At 38.9% G+C, this 18,337-nt stretch overlaps 1 protein-coding gene across 1 annotated transcript; it reads left to right on the top strand.

Moving 5' to 3' along the window:
* Positions 17,351–17,876, top strand: LOC109841560 (60S acidic ribosomal protein P0-like). Its single transcript, XM_020410522.1, has 2 exons — positions 17,351–17,437; positions 17,523–17,876. The coding sequence occupies exons 1-2, from the start codon at positions 17,351–17,353 to the stop codon at positions 17,874–17,876; spliced, it is 441 nt and encodes a 146-aa protein (XP_020266111.1).

Genomic DNA, 18,337 nt, shown 5'->3' with positions numbered 1-18,337 from the left:
ACAACCTGAAAGTCTCAATTTTAGTACTTCGGGATTGAAGCTAGTTACATGAATTTCTTTTTTTCCACTTTGACTTGAGAATTGGATAGGATGGTTATCCTTGACTTGTGACGCTTGTGATCGTAAATAAATTTTGAAATGTGATTTTGTTGAGAGTTTTGAAAATTAATTTGTTAAGTCCCGATGAAAAGTATTTGTTTTGTGATATGTTTGATATTGGTTAAAGGATTGATGAGGGGGTGATCCCTACTCTATTTAGCTTCCACTCCTCCTATTTTCTTTATTGTCTATTTGCTTAAGGACAAGCAAAAATCTAAGCTTGGGGGAGTTGATAAACACGAAAAATATGCATTATCTTAGTGTGTTACAAGCATGATTTACGAGTGTTTAATGCATATTTTGTGTTTAGATCGAGGATACTGCTGTGGTTTGTGTTCTTATATGTAGGTATTGACTCAAGATTGAAAGATTTGATGATCGTTGGAAGTTATATAAGAGTTTGAAGCAACAACAAGATTTCGAAGGCATGGTTCGTGAAGAAAATGGATGCACAAGTATGAAGAACTGGAATTTTGACCATGATGCAGTTCGAATCAAGAAAAAATCAAAAGATGAAAGTTGTAGATCTCTTCAACAAATTTTTAACGCAATTTGAATCACCTCATTCTGAGGTCAGACGCAAAAGTTATAGCCAAAATACCAAAAACTAAAGAAACAAGCACAAAATCAGCAAAACAGCCCCTACCACACCCTGGTGTGGTGCAGACCACACCTGTGGTGCGAGAATTAGTTATTTTCTAGATTTTTAGGGACATATAAATAGATGTTTTGACTTAGGGTTTTGGATATCTTTTGTTATGTTCTCTTAGCCATCAAATAGCAATTATTTTGGAGTTCAAGTATTAAAGAAAGACACTAATTTCTTGTACAAGATTGGATTGCAAGTTTTGATTTTGAAGATCTCAATTGAAAGACGGGTTAATTCTTTCCTCTCTTTGATTTATTTCTTCTTATGATTGATTTGCATAATTATTTGATGTATTCTCCCAATCATGTGTGAGTAGTTTTCTTGTCTAGGATTGGGAAAGAACCCAGCTTTTTGGTGATTGATGATGAATTGATATAGGTTCTTGGTGAAAGTTTAAATCTTTAAACTTGATTTCTAGTGTTTTAATTTTGTTGATTCGCTTGATAACCGTACTAGCAATCATAGGTAATTAATTGAAGGACTGAAAGGTGAAGATTAATACCGGATCTCTAGAAATTAAGCAGGGAGCTCGAACCACGAAAGTAGGCTAGATTCCTTAGGGATTTGATTTGGATTAACATAAAACTTAATGGGTTTAATTTAATCTTGATTCCACGAAAGTAGGTTAATTAAGATTAATTAGGTACGATCTTTAGACCTTGAAAGAGGCTTTAGATTAATTTAGGCTAATTCACCCTTTTTAGATTAAACCAACACCAAGAATTGAAATAATTCATCATTGAACACCTAAGTTGTGGTGATAACCCAATCCTAGTCCTTCATTATATTGAATTCCATCCGATTAGTTGTTTATTTTATTTCTTTTATTAAATCTCTTCTAATTTACTCATTAGTTTAGCTAGTCTAATAACGTGAAATTTGGTAATTAACCCTAGTCCCTGTGGGATCGACCTTGATAGCTACAACGAGTCTGTGCGCTTGCAGATTTTGCCTATCAAGTTTTTGAAGCTAATAACTTTGAGCTAAAACCATCACTGCTCTCAATGGTTACAGGAAGGTAGAATTATTGAACTAATGCACCATCTCACTCCTCAACTCACAGGCACTATTACTTGGACAGTCTCTCGTATCATTCAAAACTCTCAATGGAATATCATACTGCCATGACTTAGCCCTCTGATACCTTTCATTACTAATATATCAGTTACAGGTCAGGAAGATCAATGGATATGGTTGCATACAGGTGATGGGGTTTTCTCCTTTTCTTCAGCTTGGAATCAAGTACGGACATCCTATAACATATTTGAGCTTTACAATGTGGTATGGTTTCCATACTCAAATCCTAGGATGTCTTGTTGCATGCTTAGAAGTTTATATAACAGGTTAGCTACAAGAGACAGACTATTCAAATTTGGGATAACTTCAATGGAAGTCTGTGCTCTTTCTAATACCTCGAAGGAGACTAGGGATCATTTAGTCTTCCAATGTCAATTTTCAGCATTTATCTGGAAGCTGTGTAAACTAAAAATGCAACTGAATGCTACTGATGTTAAAGACCTAAAGACAGAAGCCCTGGAAATCCAACAAAAGTTCAAGAAGAAAGATAGTACTTATAAATTGGCTAGATTAGCATTGAATGCAACTGTTTGGCAGGAAAGGAACAGAAGGATTTTCCATGATAAAAAATTGCACAAGATTATGGTGTTTAGGAGAATATATGAAGACATTAATATTCTGCTTAGAACTTACAATTGGAAGGTTGGTAATTCTGATATTCTAACAAATTGGGGTTATGTAAAACTGTGAATATCTCTTCGAGAGCTGGATGTTATTGTTCTGTAATTGAGGGTACTATTTTTTTTTTTGGCTTTGGTAACTCTAGAATCTTACTAGGTTTCTATAGGTGGAGGGTGACGGCCATGGTCCTCTCCCCTCTCTATAGTTTCTTTAGTTTAGATCCCTGATGTTGCTTTGCCAATTCTGTAACTTTGTACGAGTGGTTGGTTTTAATGAAATTATACTTATCTTTCAAATATATATAAATATATATATATATATATTCACCACCAAGCAGAGGAAGGGAGAGTCTATCAAGACTTTTTTTGAAAGATTCTACAGTATGACATTGCGATGCCCATCAGGTATGGCCCAATCTACTTGGTCGAAACTTACATGCATAACTTGCAGACCCAGTTCCTTGCTTAAATGGGGGTAGCCGAATGTCACTCCCAGAGATAATTGGTTTATTAAGGAGAACAAGCTGAAGAAATTATTGTTTGGGTCAAGGTTGAAGAAGCTACTCAACCAAAGCCACAGCAGCAATGTAACTAGAACAATGCTCCTCTATCCAAGGGAATGGAGACTTTAGATACCGATTCCAGCATGCGGGCATCACCCGCTAAGCAAGGTAAATTATTGAATCAGCAAAGAGAACCCAAGCAGTACTCATTTAAAGAGGATCATGTGGACACTCTGTTCCAGCTGCTTCAGAAGAACAACAAGCTGCAACTTTCTGAGATCAAGAAACAGGATGAGGCAGGAAAGGTGGACGACCCCAATTACTATCATTATCACAGGTTCTTGGGACATCCTACCAGAAAATGCTATGTCTTTAAGGATATTCTACAAAACCTGGTGAATGCTAATGTGCTTACATTGAAGCCCAAGCAGAAGATTGTATCCATTAATTTGATAGCGGTCCAGTTCGGTAATTTCCCTCCTGTAGCGGCTACAAATGGAGTTATCCCCATTCATAAAGGGGAAATACACATGAAAAACACTGATCCACATGGTTAGAAAGATAAAGGATTGGCTCCCCTCACTACCTCAAAAGGGAAGATAATGTGGGTCCATCCCGACCTGGTTGAAGACCAATAATGGACGAACACCTCGTCCAAAAAGAAAAGAGTCAAGGCTAAGTCATCCATCATGATTAGCCCATCCATTAATGAGAATGATGATAATCTCAAACCTCTCACGGACTCAGAAGAAGAGAGGATCGTTCTTGTAGCAGACCAATGAGACAACCCTGGCACCCAGTCAGGAAAAGCTTATCTGAAGGACTATGATCAGAGTGCTCAAGAAATAGAAGAACAACTCCAAGACGCTGGGGGTTCTATCCCTCAAAGGTCAACTGACAAGGGGAAGCAAAAAGAGACTCGGTATAACAAGAACCTTCTTTAGGAAGCCGGAGAATCAAGTGCTCCCTTCCGATTCAACGTCATGGCGCTTATCCATTAATTTGATAGCGGTCCAGTTCGGTAATTTCCCTCCTGTAGCGGCTACAAATGGAGTTATCCCCATTCATAAAGGGGAAATACACATGAAAAACACTGATCCACATGGTTAGAAAGATAAAGGATTGGCTCCCCTCACTACCTCAAAAGGGAAGATAATGTGGGTCCATCCCGACCTGGTTGAAGACCAATAATGGACGAACACCTCGTCCAAAAAGAAAAGAGTCAAGGCTAAGTCATCCATCATGATTAGCCCATCCATTAATGAGAATGATGATAATCTCAAACCTCTCACGGACTCAGAAGAAGAGAGGATCGTTCTTGTAGCAGACCAATGAGACAACCCTGGCACCCAGTCAGGAAAAGCTTATCTGAAGGACTATGATCAGAGTGCTCAAGAAATAGAAGAACAACTCCAAGACGCTGGGGGTTCTATCCCTCAAAGGTCAACTGACAAGGGGAAGCAAAAAGAGACTCGGTATAACAAGAACCTTCTTTAGGAAGCCGGAGAATCAAGTGCTCCCTTCCGATTCAACGTCATGGCGCAGTTGGCCAACATACCAGCTAGGATTACCTTGTATGAGCTCATGTGATTGTCTAAAACTATAAAGGAAGCTCTAATTGAAGCCTTAATGAACACGGAAAACTTTATTACACAAGTTACTCCAATTCTTGAAGCTTTTGAAGTCCAGTCTTGTATACAGTGTCTACAAGCAGCAAGAAATTTACCCTGCATATCATTTACTTAGGAAGATATGCAAGTCAAACATAAGTACGACAGACCTTTGTACTACACAGGGTACATTGGGTCCTCAAAAATCAGCCGTGTACAAGTTGATCCAGGCTCAACACTTAGCATCATGCCTTATAGGGTCATGCAGGTCTTAGGGATTCTCATGCATCGGTTGAACACCACCCAGACTAGTATCTTCGGTTTCAACGCCAACAGTACTCGACCCCTGGGAAAGATTAAACTCAGGTGTCAAATCGGAGATCTCAAGTCCGAAGTGACTTGTTACATCATAGATGTGGACACTGTTAGACCCTAGAGGGGGTGATTAGGGTCTTATGCTAATCTAATCTGATTTTATGCTAATTAAAACTAATTCAAATATTATTCTTGTAAGATAGATATACAATATGATATGAGCAAGAATATGCGATATGAACAAAAAGATATATCCTAGAAAAGTGATATATGATGAAGTATATGCAATGATATATAAACTAATGCAAGGGTGAAATAAACATAAACTAGATAGTGGGTTAAATAAACAAAGAGCATAACACAATGGCGATATAAGATATGAACATGAAAATAAGTGCGCTAATGCAATCTCAAACAAATGATATGTTCACGGAGTTCAGTCCCCACGACCTACGTCTCCGCTCCTCACCTCGAGGAGATCTCCACCGTCACAACCGGGTTTTCTACGCTTACCCGAATAACCATTACACCTCACAATGTTGGTTTTCAACGCTCACCGATCAACATTCACACCTCACACTCTCTCTCGGTTTTCTAGCTCACCGAAAACTTTACAACAACACACTTGGTTTTCTAGCTCAGCGAAAACCTTATAATCTCACAATATAACAAAAGTTGTCCTCTACAATGGATGAGAACTCAATTAAGCACAACTCAATGTTATAATCCCACAACCCAAATTATACTATGAATGTAAATACAATAAGCTCAAGTGGGTGTGTGTAAACAATGAGTGAAATCAAATCTAAACTCAATATAAAACTAGCTTTAATAAAATGATAATCAAACAAATAAATATAAAGCTAGAAATAGAGTTTAGAAAACTTCTCAATAGATCAAGAGATAGAGGGAGAATAGTTGGATGCTCAAACTCTAATAGATGATCTCCTCAAGCTCTTGTAGAATTAATTTTACAAACTCAAACTCTCAAATGCTTAAAAGCTTTTTAAACAAACACTAAATAAAACTTAAACCCTTGTTAAAACTTTGTTAAAACATTTTCTTAGCTTTTGATGAAAGATGAGATCAATAGGGTATTTATACCCACTCAAAACTTTAGCAAAAACAAAATCAAAATAACCAAAAAGCCTAAGAGAAAACAGCTCAGAAACTAGCCGTTGGAACCCAACGGTCAGTTTGGCGGTCGACCCGGGCGGGCAAAACTAGGCTTTGGAAACACATACCGCGAAATTCTCTGGACTGCATACGGTCAATCACCACGGTCGATCGTGAGCTAAAAAAGATCATACTGAGTCTTTGGACTCAGGGCGGTCGACCATGGCGGTCGACCGCAAACTAATACATGAAATTCCAGGTTTGAAACAGTTTTTCTGATTTTAAAACTCTGTTTAAAAATATCAAATAAATTCTAAAAAATATAAAGCTTTAGAAAATATTTGTAGACATGATAATACACATGCTACAAAAACTGATTTTTATAAAGGACCTCCCAAATGAAAAATATCATCATTTTACAAAATAGTCCAAAACATGAAAATGTGAACATATGGGTTTTGACATTTTAGCTTAACCATGTTTTGAAATAATACAAAATGATTTTATAGACTTGAAGAAAGATGTATATGATTGTTATTAAGTCCATAAACCAAGAAAACATTATTTTCACAACATTGCATATTTTGCAAACATTTCAAAAGTAAATATGATTTCATTGAATTAAATAAAATTGATATTGATGAAATCATATATACACATGTAAGTATGAAACAAAAATATGTTTTCTAATTATATTCAATTGTTTCATATTAAAACTTGAAAACTATCAAACCAAAATATATATGTATATATATATAACTATATATATACAAAACCAAAACGTGTATGTGTGTATATGATTGAGCTTAAAGTACTAACACACATAATATAAAACCTAAACTAAGTTACCCAAGCAATCTTGATCTTCAATAAGCTTGACTTGGTACACTTTCAGATGAAGTTTGAACTTGAAAATTTAACTTTGAATTGCGTAGGCTTCACTCCACAATTCCGCCAACCTCCATTTGATATGATCGTGAATGCTCGATTCCATCCATCTTCCAACATGTTGTTTGTCTACAATTGATACAAAAACACAAACACTATACAAATAACATTACAAGTAAATTGTTTAAAAATCATCATCAAAACTAGAAGGCCAACAAACACATCCTACAATTTATTGTTGGGACGACCATGGATTCATACGAACCGCATTGTCCCGTCTACCCTACATTAGGTTATGATGTATGCTAATGATGAAGGAGAAGTCCAAACCCTGATTGCTGAGAAGTGTCCTTTCAGAGGGGTAGAGAACTTCCATACAGACTTCGTCTTCTACCTAGAATCTCAAGAGAAATCGAAAGAAGATGCTGACAGTGGCAATAATACTGACATCAAGCTAGATCCTGAGGAAGATTGTCCATGGGAGTTGAATTTTGATGTAATGGGTCAAATTGAGAGCAATAATAACGTACCGAGTGAGGGAGAGTGGTGCATTAATGAAGATTTTATTTTGACGTACTTGTCTGATGTGTCATCTAAAAATAAATAAATAGAGAATGATATTGATGTAGGTACCAACCTATGAAGCACATTATATGCTGAGGCATCACTTTCATTGCCGGTTAAATCATCCTTCACTGCAAATGAAGAAATGGAAGATGTCCGGAAGGCTTTCTTCTTCAAAGTCCCGTCTAAAAGAAAAGTGCAAAAGCCTATCTATTTTGGGAGAGTCAAACCTGAACTACTCAAGCGGGGAAGTTCAGAAGAAGATAATAGGGTTCCTCAATTCCATTACCACGAGCCTAATTCCATCTATTTGATGAAACGAATGAGTTATAACTTAAATGAAAAGAGAGGTTTAAACTTTGAGAAAGGAAGGTGAACGCCCGTTCGAATGTCTCTCACTCCCGAAGGAAAACCTCCTGATTATTATCAGAAAACTAGAAGATGTGTTGGTTATATCGCAACCCCTTCCCTTTCATAAAATAAAACCGATGACCGTCTGTGTCAAGACCATTCATCCGAGACATCGTCATGGGAATTTGATGTCAGCATCGGACCTTTCTTTAAAAGACTAACCGTGAATATGGTTTTGGCCAGTCGCCTAGATAAAGATGCAGGGGGTGATGAAGAATTGATCGAATCAACCAACAACCCTTGGATCAAGCACCTTAACGTCTTGTGGGATATGCGTTTTGAACAGCTTGAGCCGCTTACCAAATATAAAGTAATCTAAGTCAACATGGGAAATGAATTTCATCCTAAACCTATCTTTATAAGCAAAAGATTATCACCATTCGAGAAAAAAGATCTTATATCTTTCATTCGAGAGTATATAAATGTCTTTGCTTGGAATTATGAAGACATACATGGCCTTGACCTAAAAGTGGCCATGCACCGACTCAACATTGATCTAGATGCAAAAACCGTTAAACAACAACAACATCAGTTTCGTCTAGAGATAATGTAAGCGATTGAGTCAGAAGTCAAAAAGCTTATTGACTTGAGCTTTGTTAGAGAGGAAAACCACCCTAATTGGGTAGCCAACATTGTTGCAGTGCCTAAGAAAAATAGTAAGGTCCGTATATGTATTGACTTTCATGACCTAAATATGGCATGTTCAAAAGACGAGTTTCCACTCCCCATCACGGATATTATGATCGATAACACCTATGGGTATGAAAGGATGTCTTTCATGGATGGGTTCTCAAGGTACAATCAGCTCAAAATGTACCCTGAAGACGAAAAGCATACTGTTTTCAGAACACTACTGGGGGGTGTATTGTTACACAGTGATGCCTTTCGGATTGAAGAATACAGGTGTAACTTACCAACGTGCAATAAACACAATCTTTCATTAGCATCTACATAAGAAGATTGAATGCTACGTTGATGATATAGCAGTGAAAATTCAACACAAATGTGACCATCTTACAGACCTGAAGACTATGTTCGACATCATGCGAGCAAATCAGCTAAAGATGAAACCGACAAAATCTTTCTTTGGGGTATCGAGTGGAAAGTTTTTGGGATTTATAGTTATATCCAAAGGAATTTCTCTTGACCCAGAAAAAGTTCATGCTATCCAAAAGATGCTGCCTCCGAAGAATCTCAAAGAGCTCAGGGATTTACAAGGCAGATTGACTTACATCCGGAGATTCATATCTAATCTCTCAAGACGTTACCAACCTTTCTCCAAACTAATGAAGAAAGTGGTTTCCTTTGTATAGGACAAAGATTGCCAAAGGGCATTTGAGGAGATCAAGAGATATCTCACACAACCACCCGTCCTAGTGGCCCCGATATCAGGGAAACCATTTCTACTATATGTGAGAGTCATGGGTCATTCTCTTAGAACTTTATTATCCCAGAACAATGACCAAGGACAAGAGCAGGCAATTTATTACCTAAGTAGGACCATGATAGGAACCGAACACCGATATAATCTGGTAGAACAAGAATGTCTTGCCCTAGTATTTGCTGTCCAAAAAATGCGATATTACCTAGTTGGACTAACAATTCATATCATTTCTAAGGTAAATCCTTTGAGAGTCCTTATGATGAAGCCATCCTCCTTAAATTGTTGACTAGCAAAATGGGCTATCCTCCTGTCACAGTATGACGTGCAATTCATACCCCAGAAGGCTGTTAAAGGTCAAGCTCTGGCAGATTTCCTAGCCGATCATCTGGTACCAGGATCAGCTAAATTGTATGAAGACTTGCCTGATAAAGTAGCTAAAGCTTGTGTAGCCCAAGAAGTTATGCAAGTATGAAAACTATTCTTTGATGGTGCATCCAGAGCAAACCCTCATGGAGCAATCACTACCGGAGTATGGGTAGTACTCATTTCCGCAAATGGTCACGTGATTCTAAGAGGATTTTCCCTGATCAAACCCTGTACTAACAATGTAGCTGAGTATAACGCTCTGCTATTAGGGATGCAATTCGCCGAAGAGCTTAACATTTGACATCTCGAGGCATACGGTTACTCTCAGCTCATCGTAAATCAAGTCTTAGGTGAATATGAAGTACGCAATGAGGGCTTACTCCCATACTACTTCACAGTGCTAGAACAAGCTCAGAAGTTCAAATTTTTTTTTATTGAATATATTCCACGAGCTCAGAATGCTTATGTAGACGCTTTAGCCTCAATGGCAACTTCATTAGCATTGCCACCAGGGGCTGAAACAACAATTCCTGTCATGGGACACGAGTTTTATTACCCCAAGATTTCCTTAGACAAATAATCCGAAAAGACGATGATAGGAGAAGTTTGCATAATCTCAATGGAGCTTGAACCCAGTGAATGGTGATTCCCGTATATCGATTATGTTTTATACGGAATTTTGCCTGATAATCTCAAGGAAGCGGTCGTTATCAAATGGAAGGCCCTCCGATTTTATTACGACGTGGTTTCTTAAACCTTGTATCGTAAATTGCACGATAGAGTCTTACTTAGTTGACTTTATAGGAAGGAAGCAAAAGAGACTCTCAAGGAAGCTCACGATGGGATGTACGGAGCTCATCAGCCTAGACTTAAGTTGGGGGATCGTCTCTGACGAATTGGCTATTATTGGCAAAATATGTTTTTAGACGCAATGGATTACGCTAAATGTTGTCACACGTGTCAAATCCATGGTGACTTAATTCATCAAGCAACAGGAAACTTACATCCCACATCTGCGTCTTGGCCATTTGAGATGTAGAGAATGGATATTGTCGGACCCATCATGCTACTAACTTCCAAAGGTCATCGGTTCATCTTGGCAATAACTGATTACTTTTCCAAATGGGTGAAAGCAATTCCGCTGAAAGAAGTCAAGGTTTCAAACATGATCAAGTTTATCAAACATCACGTAATCTATAGTTTCGATGTACCGAGATGAATAGTTCATAACAATGGAACATAATTCGTCGGACATGGATTTTAGAGATCATGCGATAAGTTCAGAATCCAGATTGTTGCATCTACGGCATATTATTTGCCAGCAAATGGCCTCGCAGAAGCTTTTAACAAGACCATTGTGAAGCTTCTCAAGAAATTTATTTCTAAGAGCCGACGCGATTAGGATGAAAGACTCAGTGAATGTTTATGGGCCTACCGCAAAACAGTGAGAACCCTAACAAAATCCACTACATTCTCTTTAGTATATGGCTGCGAAGTTGTATTACCATTGGAAATCCAAATCCCTTCACTGAGAGTCGCCCTCATGACCAGAATGACAGAGGATGAAAAACATTGACTGCGCCTTTAGGAACTTGAAGCCATAGATGACAAATGACTTCAAGCTCGGCAACAAATCGATTTGTATCAAGCTCGGATCTCTAAAGCCTACAACAAGAAGGTCAAAGAACAGATTTTTAAGAAAGGCGATTTTGTCTTAGCTGTCAAACGACCCATGGTGATCGCACACAAGACCAAAGGGAAATTCAACCCCAAATAGGAAGGGCCCTTCATAATAGAATCAGTCTATTCGAATGGGGCTTATCGTCTCATCGATCAAAAGGACGACAGGCTCATGATGCCAATTAACAGAAAATTTCTCAAGAAATACTTGCCATAGGCCATGAAGCGCCCTTTCTCTTAATCTTCAGCCAAGTCTTGATGGGGGTTGCCTATTCAGAATTTGTTTCAATAGGGAATAATCATTTAGTTTTCCTACTTTGTATATCGTCATGTTAAAACTACACCTCTGACGATTAAAATTTTCTGGAATTATTCTAAGTAGTAATAAAGAGAAATTTTCTGACGATTAATATTTTCATTGTCCTAAATTGCAATTCAACAAGAAAGAGAGACGATGAAAGATAAAATGATATCATTTTCATTCAATATTGTTAACTTGATACAAAGTGACGATAATTGAAATGAAAATAATACAAAATTATTCCCAAAAATAATGTAAAACTTAAGCATCAGGACTCATCAGCTTAAGGTACATCAGCTTGGACTTGAATGCAGAAAGTTTCTTTTCATGAGCTGCTCGGACTCGTTCTTTAGTCTCCCGCCTGAGTTTTGCTTCAATAGGTATTGCAGCAGCAATCTCTTTTCGGATTCCATCAGAAGCTTTTATTTCGTTGTAGAAGTTCTTAAAAATAGTTTCCATCGAAGCCGCTTCTCATACTCATCTGCCTTTGTTACGGTGAGGGCTTGCTTACCAGTAGCCTTTCTCTCATGAGATTCGGTAATTGGTATCTCCACAATAGATTCCATCGAAGCCTTTGTTGGGTGAGGATCAACAGCTGGCGACCCCTCTTGGGTTCCCATGAAAGCCTCTTCTTTAGAAGGCTCAGCAGCTGGCAGCTTTTTTTGGATCTCTCCAGCTCCGACCGCTTCCTATTCGCAGGATAGATAATCCTCTATCTGCAGTAAGTGAGTCTTGGTAGCACCACTCCTCTATTTATATAGTTCTCGGATTTCATTTATGCATGAAGTGTATACATCATATTCTGGAATCCGAGAAGCCTCATTAAACCAATCGCGGAAGTCCTCAACAGTGGAACAACTAGGCGGTGAGTTGGGCAAAGTGAATCATGCAAGGGTCCCTCCAGCAAAGAAAAAATACCACGCACGAGCCCCTTCATACAAGTTAGGATTGCTAACATAAAGTTGATCATATCCAAATTTCCTGGTGAATCGAGAATACATATAAGGTTTAATTATGCACTTCTCACCCATACGGAAAACCATGTATCCCAATCGAATTGTGAGGAGCCACCTGAAAACACCCTCCTCAAGAGATGTGAAGCCTGCAAAACCCACATCTGTAAATCTAGCACCAAGTATGTGTACGGCACTGGTATATGAGGTTGGGGAGTCTTCCAAGCTTTCCTCCCAACAACGGTTATTTCTTAGACGTCGACAAATTCAGAAGTCAACATCATCAAGCCACTCTGCACACAGCTTCCATGGCAGTGAGGAGACTCAATGGTTTTCCATGGGCCAACAAAACAGCTGGGTATACCACCTCAGCCAATATTGACTCAACTAGCTTTGATGGCACTACGCACAGTTTTAGCCATATCATTAAGAAGCCAGTAAGGAGGGTAGTGTCGGAAATAGGTGTTGCGGCTTGGTAATGAAAGCTCTCGAATTCGATACCAGCTTCAAACCCGTCCTCTACATCTTGTTCTTGTAGGTAACATTTGAAGCCTTAATACGGGCCTTAATGCTTTTAGGAGAGATATCAGCAAGTTGGGTCACGGCCTCATCTTTCTGATTTAAGTTCTAGAAAAGATAGTCAGCCCATGCAGTGTGCATGATCCCTCCTCTGCGCATCCTAACGACTTGAGCGCAGATTTAGAAATGGCACATCAGCTCCCAGAAAGTTGCATAAACTTCTAGATGCGACGACCTTAAAATTATGAGTTCTTCAGTAGTAGGGATAAACTCCTTATAAGGCACCTGACCAAAGGGTAGTCCTGATACTGCTTGCATCTTATGGAGATCGAAGCCTAACTCCACGATAGGTGTAAAGAATGTGCAGTTATCCAGGTTGTACCTTTCCAGCATGGTAAAGAAATTAGGATAGCTTTGAACAATTCCACGCCTGGTAGCCAACACTGGGATTGTGAGACCCGATTGAGCGAGTGGTTCCTTAAGGTCCTCTAGAACAAGGTCCACCATGCGAGGCAACTAGCCACCCTCTTCAAAATACACCCAGCCAGGAGATCTGAGCATCTGTGTAGGAAATTCACCCCGAGCAATAATGAAATGACGAATGAAAACATCAGCTGAAATAGGCACCTCTTGAGCAAGGTCCTTTCTCTCAAATCTGCCAGGTCTCAGGACTTTGAGTTGTCCCTTAATTTGTATGCGAGCTCATCGACTAGATCTGAGCAATACATTTTCTTTCTCTTTGACGAGATCGAAAGCCAAACCCCTACGACAACTAATGTTAAGAAAGTAGGAGAGAGGATAAATCATCTTCATGTTAAGAAGAAAGAGGAAACGATAGTCAATTCTTAGTAGCAGCTTTGAGTCTTCTACATGTATAAGATTATCATCTGCTGCTACACGATCTCCAAATAGAAACGCTAGATTTGGAAACTGGTCATGGCCTGCAGGCGTCTCCATATCCTGGTTAGTGATCAAAGTCATAAAAGTAGAACTTCAGGCAAACTTGATCAAATGTGTCCGCTTTAAGTTGGGGAAAGTGCACAGTGGGATTCTTCTACAGAGACTAAAAACTTCACCCTTTTCTAGACCGCCAATATATCCAAAATGATGCTCTTGAGAAAGCGGCACATTCGGAAAGAACACGGCAAAACCAGAAGCAAAGATTAGTAACCGAAGCAAGTTACTAACGTAAATCTAAAAGAATAGATTAAAACACAGATGTTAAACCACATGTGTTAAGTCTTAAACACAAGGGCCAACCTTGTGTTATAAATCTTAAACACAGAGGTCAAGACATGTGTTATAAAATTTGAACGCAGAGGTCCAGACCCACGTTCAGACTTCAAACGCAGGAGTCAACACTGCATTAACACAGAGTCCTAAATATATGTTTCCATCAAATATAAACGAGTCATCTTCCTCGTTGTTAAGAACTCATTTAGGGTTTCAAAAACTTCTCAAAACAAGTTATTACGGCCACCACCTACCATGACAGGAAGGCCCGCACGCGGCAATGACGAGGTGCCCGCAGAAACAAGAACACCGTCGGCGTCCCTAACCGACGACGTTTTTGGAGTCGTTCCCATGACTTTCTTAGAGCCCAAACTCATCCTTCGTGGCACTATTGATGTCGCTGATTGAAGAAGGCAGAGATTGTCAAAGGTTCTATCGAAATTAGCGAGAGCTCATGTTCATAGAATCAAGACAAAAGTGGAAAGAGTCGAATGACTCTTAATTTGACCACACAGGTCTATTTATAATAGCCGTCAAGCTGTTAAAGTGGTACGGGATTCTAAGAGAGAATCCCAACCATTTTAAAAAACACAATCTTCAGCATTAATGGATAAAGTCAGTCAGACTTTAACCTTAATGCAGAGCTCACCTCTGTGTTTTGATCCCCAAACGCTAGGCCCAGACTTGCGTTATGAGAGTTCTTAACTCTGCATTTCGAACCTCAAATGCAGAGGTCACCTTTACGTTCCAGTTATTCTAAATGAAGGGTCCACTCTTGCGTTTTCAAACATGACACTTATTCTCTAAGTTCATTAATTATTTTAATAGAGTGTTGTTAAACCTCTGTACCATCTCAGCTGGGTTTAAGTCGATTCAGCTGACAAAATTCCTTATTATCGTCAAGATTAACACTACACTTCCGACGATCATCATCCTTATAGAGTTTGAATTTAGCTTGCATCACTTCTAATGTGATGTCAATTCCTTTGTCAAAATCAACTTATCGATTCTCATTGATTGAATGATAAGTCCCCAAAATTACTCAAATCATGATCAATTTATTAACTCTCCTCAACAGAGTAATAAATGACTAACTTCTCAACCCTCTTTAGTAGAGTGATAAGTTTCCAAATTTTGTTCAAATCACAAGTATCATAAGCCATCACTCTGATGATAAATCACTTAGCAATTCTCCCCAGCGAGACGCTAAGTCCCCCAAAATTATGTTCAAGTCGCATGAATATTTTTCCATCACATTAATGTCACACCTCTGACAAAATTAACTTATCAACTCTCCTGAATAGAGCGATAGGTCCCCAAAGTTGCCCCGATCATAGCATTTTCCATGTCACGTTAATATCACACCTCTGAAAAAATTAGCTTATCGACTCTCACCAATAGAGCGATAAGTCCTCAAAGTTGCCCCGTTCACAACATTTTTCCTATCACGTTAATCCTTTACCTCTGACCATCCAATATTCCACTTATTAATCCCTTTTAATAGGATGATAAGTCTACAAATTGCTGTTACGTTAACATCATACCTTTAACAGTTCAAACCTCCCTTGAGCCTGTTTTTTATTCCTTTGCATAGGAATAACAAGTGTTCTCATAAAATCCCTAATAGATTAAACTCTTTTCAGAATTGTCCTTAGTGGTAACAAGGAAAATTTTTGAACTTCACTCTATGTGGAAACTCATGCCAAGTTAATACTCCACCTCTGGCACTTATAAGCTTTTTTTAGTGTTTAAAGCAAAAGCATAACATAGGAAGAATTCAACTGGTTAATCTTATCCTAATGGAATGGCAAGTATTTATTCCCAACAGATGGAAATTTTCTCGAATTATCTTAAACGATAATAAAGAGAATTTTCTAAATCGGGCCTATTGTAGAAATCTATGCTAAGTTAAAATTACACCTCTGGCATTTCTCATGTAATTTCATTGTTTCAAGTCAGAATATGACACATGCAAGAAATAATGGAAGGCTAATATCACTTTTTATTTAGAAGCCAAAAGAAAGTAATATGAAAAATAGGGAGCTCTTGGAGCAGATTGAAGGTCATATTTAGATCTACGCCACCTTCATGACCAAAATGATGGCGGAAAGGGAGAGGCTCATTGGTGTAACGCACTGAAAATGAAAAGAGCAATTAGTTAGTACAAGAGTAGAATCAAATAGGCCTTACTCAAACACAGAGATCAAACCCTACGTTGGCAAATTCAAACGCAGAGGTCAAACCCTACGTTGGAAAATTCAAACGCAGAGGTCGAAACCCGCGTTGGCAGAGTTCAAACGCAGAGGTCAAACCCTTCGTTGACATATTCAAATGCAGAGGTCGAACCCTATGTTGGTAGAGTTCAAACCCTACGCCAAAAAATTTGAGTGCAGAGGTCGAAACCCCCACGCTTCGAATTCCAAACGACAGAGTCCTAACTCTGTGTTATGTCATTGAAATGAGTCTCCTCGTTATTCAAAATTCAAAACTTGCCTAAGCAAGTTTTACAAGCCACGAAGGCCACACTTACCACCGACGAAGGAAAACTGTGGCGACAGCACATCTGTCGGAGCCACAGCGCCGCCGCCGAGCTCCGAGTCATGATGACAGTGGACATGATGGATCGGGAGCAGCGCCGCCGCCGAGCTCCGAGTCATGATGACAGTGGACATGATGGATCGGGAGACGGTTTTCTTCTTGGGCGCCATTGATATCGTTTGAGGAAGAAGATGAACATGATTCACCGGAGTTTAAAAGAAAAATCTTTCATTAAAATATTTCGGAGAAGAAAGGAGAAAAGTTGAATGACTCTTGATTTGACCCCAGTGGTCTATTTATAGATAGTTATGAGCTGTCAAATCAGGATGAGATTCTAGGCCAGAATCCTACCAAACATGACCTTTGCGTTCGTGTTAGAGTTGGTTAAACTTCTGAACACAGAGTTCGCCCCTACGTCTCAATGCTTAAGCACAAAGTCCACTGGTGAGTTTTAATGCCACAAAATGAACATTTCGATGACCAGGGCTACATCACAGCTTCAAATAAATAAAGAGAAGCTAACAATGGCCATCAAGGTGACGAAAGCAGAGACGAAACTAGCCTATGATAAGAAGCTATGCAGCCTCTTGGATGAGTACAGACAGGCTATAGTCAATAATGCTGAAATTATCAAGATCGATCCTTCACGCAACTCATCCTTTCAAATGTCTTAACATTCTAACCAAAATTAATAAGGATGTTGTTGAAATCATTACCCCAGTTAAGATGATAAAGAAAGGAGACAAAGTGGGTTCCTCTAAGGTTACCCTCCTTGCCAAACTTGGGATAAGGTCCTTCTCATATGGGCTTGTGGTTCTCTCTGTCTGTGACAATGGATCTATCTTTAGCCGAGAGGTGCTCAACCTCATTGAGGATAGTCTCATTGACAAGTTTACACCTGGTGTTTCTATGATTGCTTTGCTGTCATTGGCTCTCTCTTACCCAACTATTGCACCGACGCCTTACATGTTCATCGATGTCTATAAGAACGTCCTTGATGTTACTGTCGACACTGAATACACCTTCATACAAGTTGAAGGAGTATCTTAAGGATCCATGAAAATTCGCTGTTACTTTTGCTTCTGTAGCATCGGCTGGGAATGTTGTTATTCCTGCTGCTGCCGAAGAAAGAGGGAAAAGTTAATCCTACTAATGCATCTAATGATGATGACTTAGACTTTAGCTTGTTTGACTAAGTTCCTTGTCATCAAGACACAAAAGTTATCTTACTTGGTTTAAGGTGATCAGGATTACCTTGACTACTTCTACATGTCCATCGGGAGTATGAAGTTAACCGTTACCAAAAGATATTGCAAGGAATCACTAATACAGGAAGCAGAATTGCGACGTACAACAAATTTATACTACCAAGTTCATAATGCCTCCAAAACAGATGAAGTGAACAATCTACCATGCAATGATAACTTGAGCTTTAGCTTGTTTGACTAAGGTCATTTTCATCAAGGCACAAAAGTTATCTTGTTTAGTTTAAGGAAGCAGATTTGCAACAT

Source organism: Asparagus officinalis, chromosome 5 (genome assembly GCF_001876935.1).
Source record: "Asparagus officinalis chromosome 5, Aspof.V1, whole genome shotgun sequence".
NCBI lineage: Eukaryota > Viridiplantae > Streptophyta > Magnoliopsida > Asparagales > Asparagaceae > Asparagus > Asparagus officinalis.
Note: the sequence above shows the minus strand (reverse complement) of the source record. Positions and strands in the feature narration are given on the sequence as shown.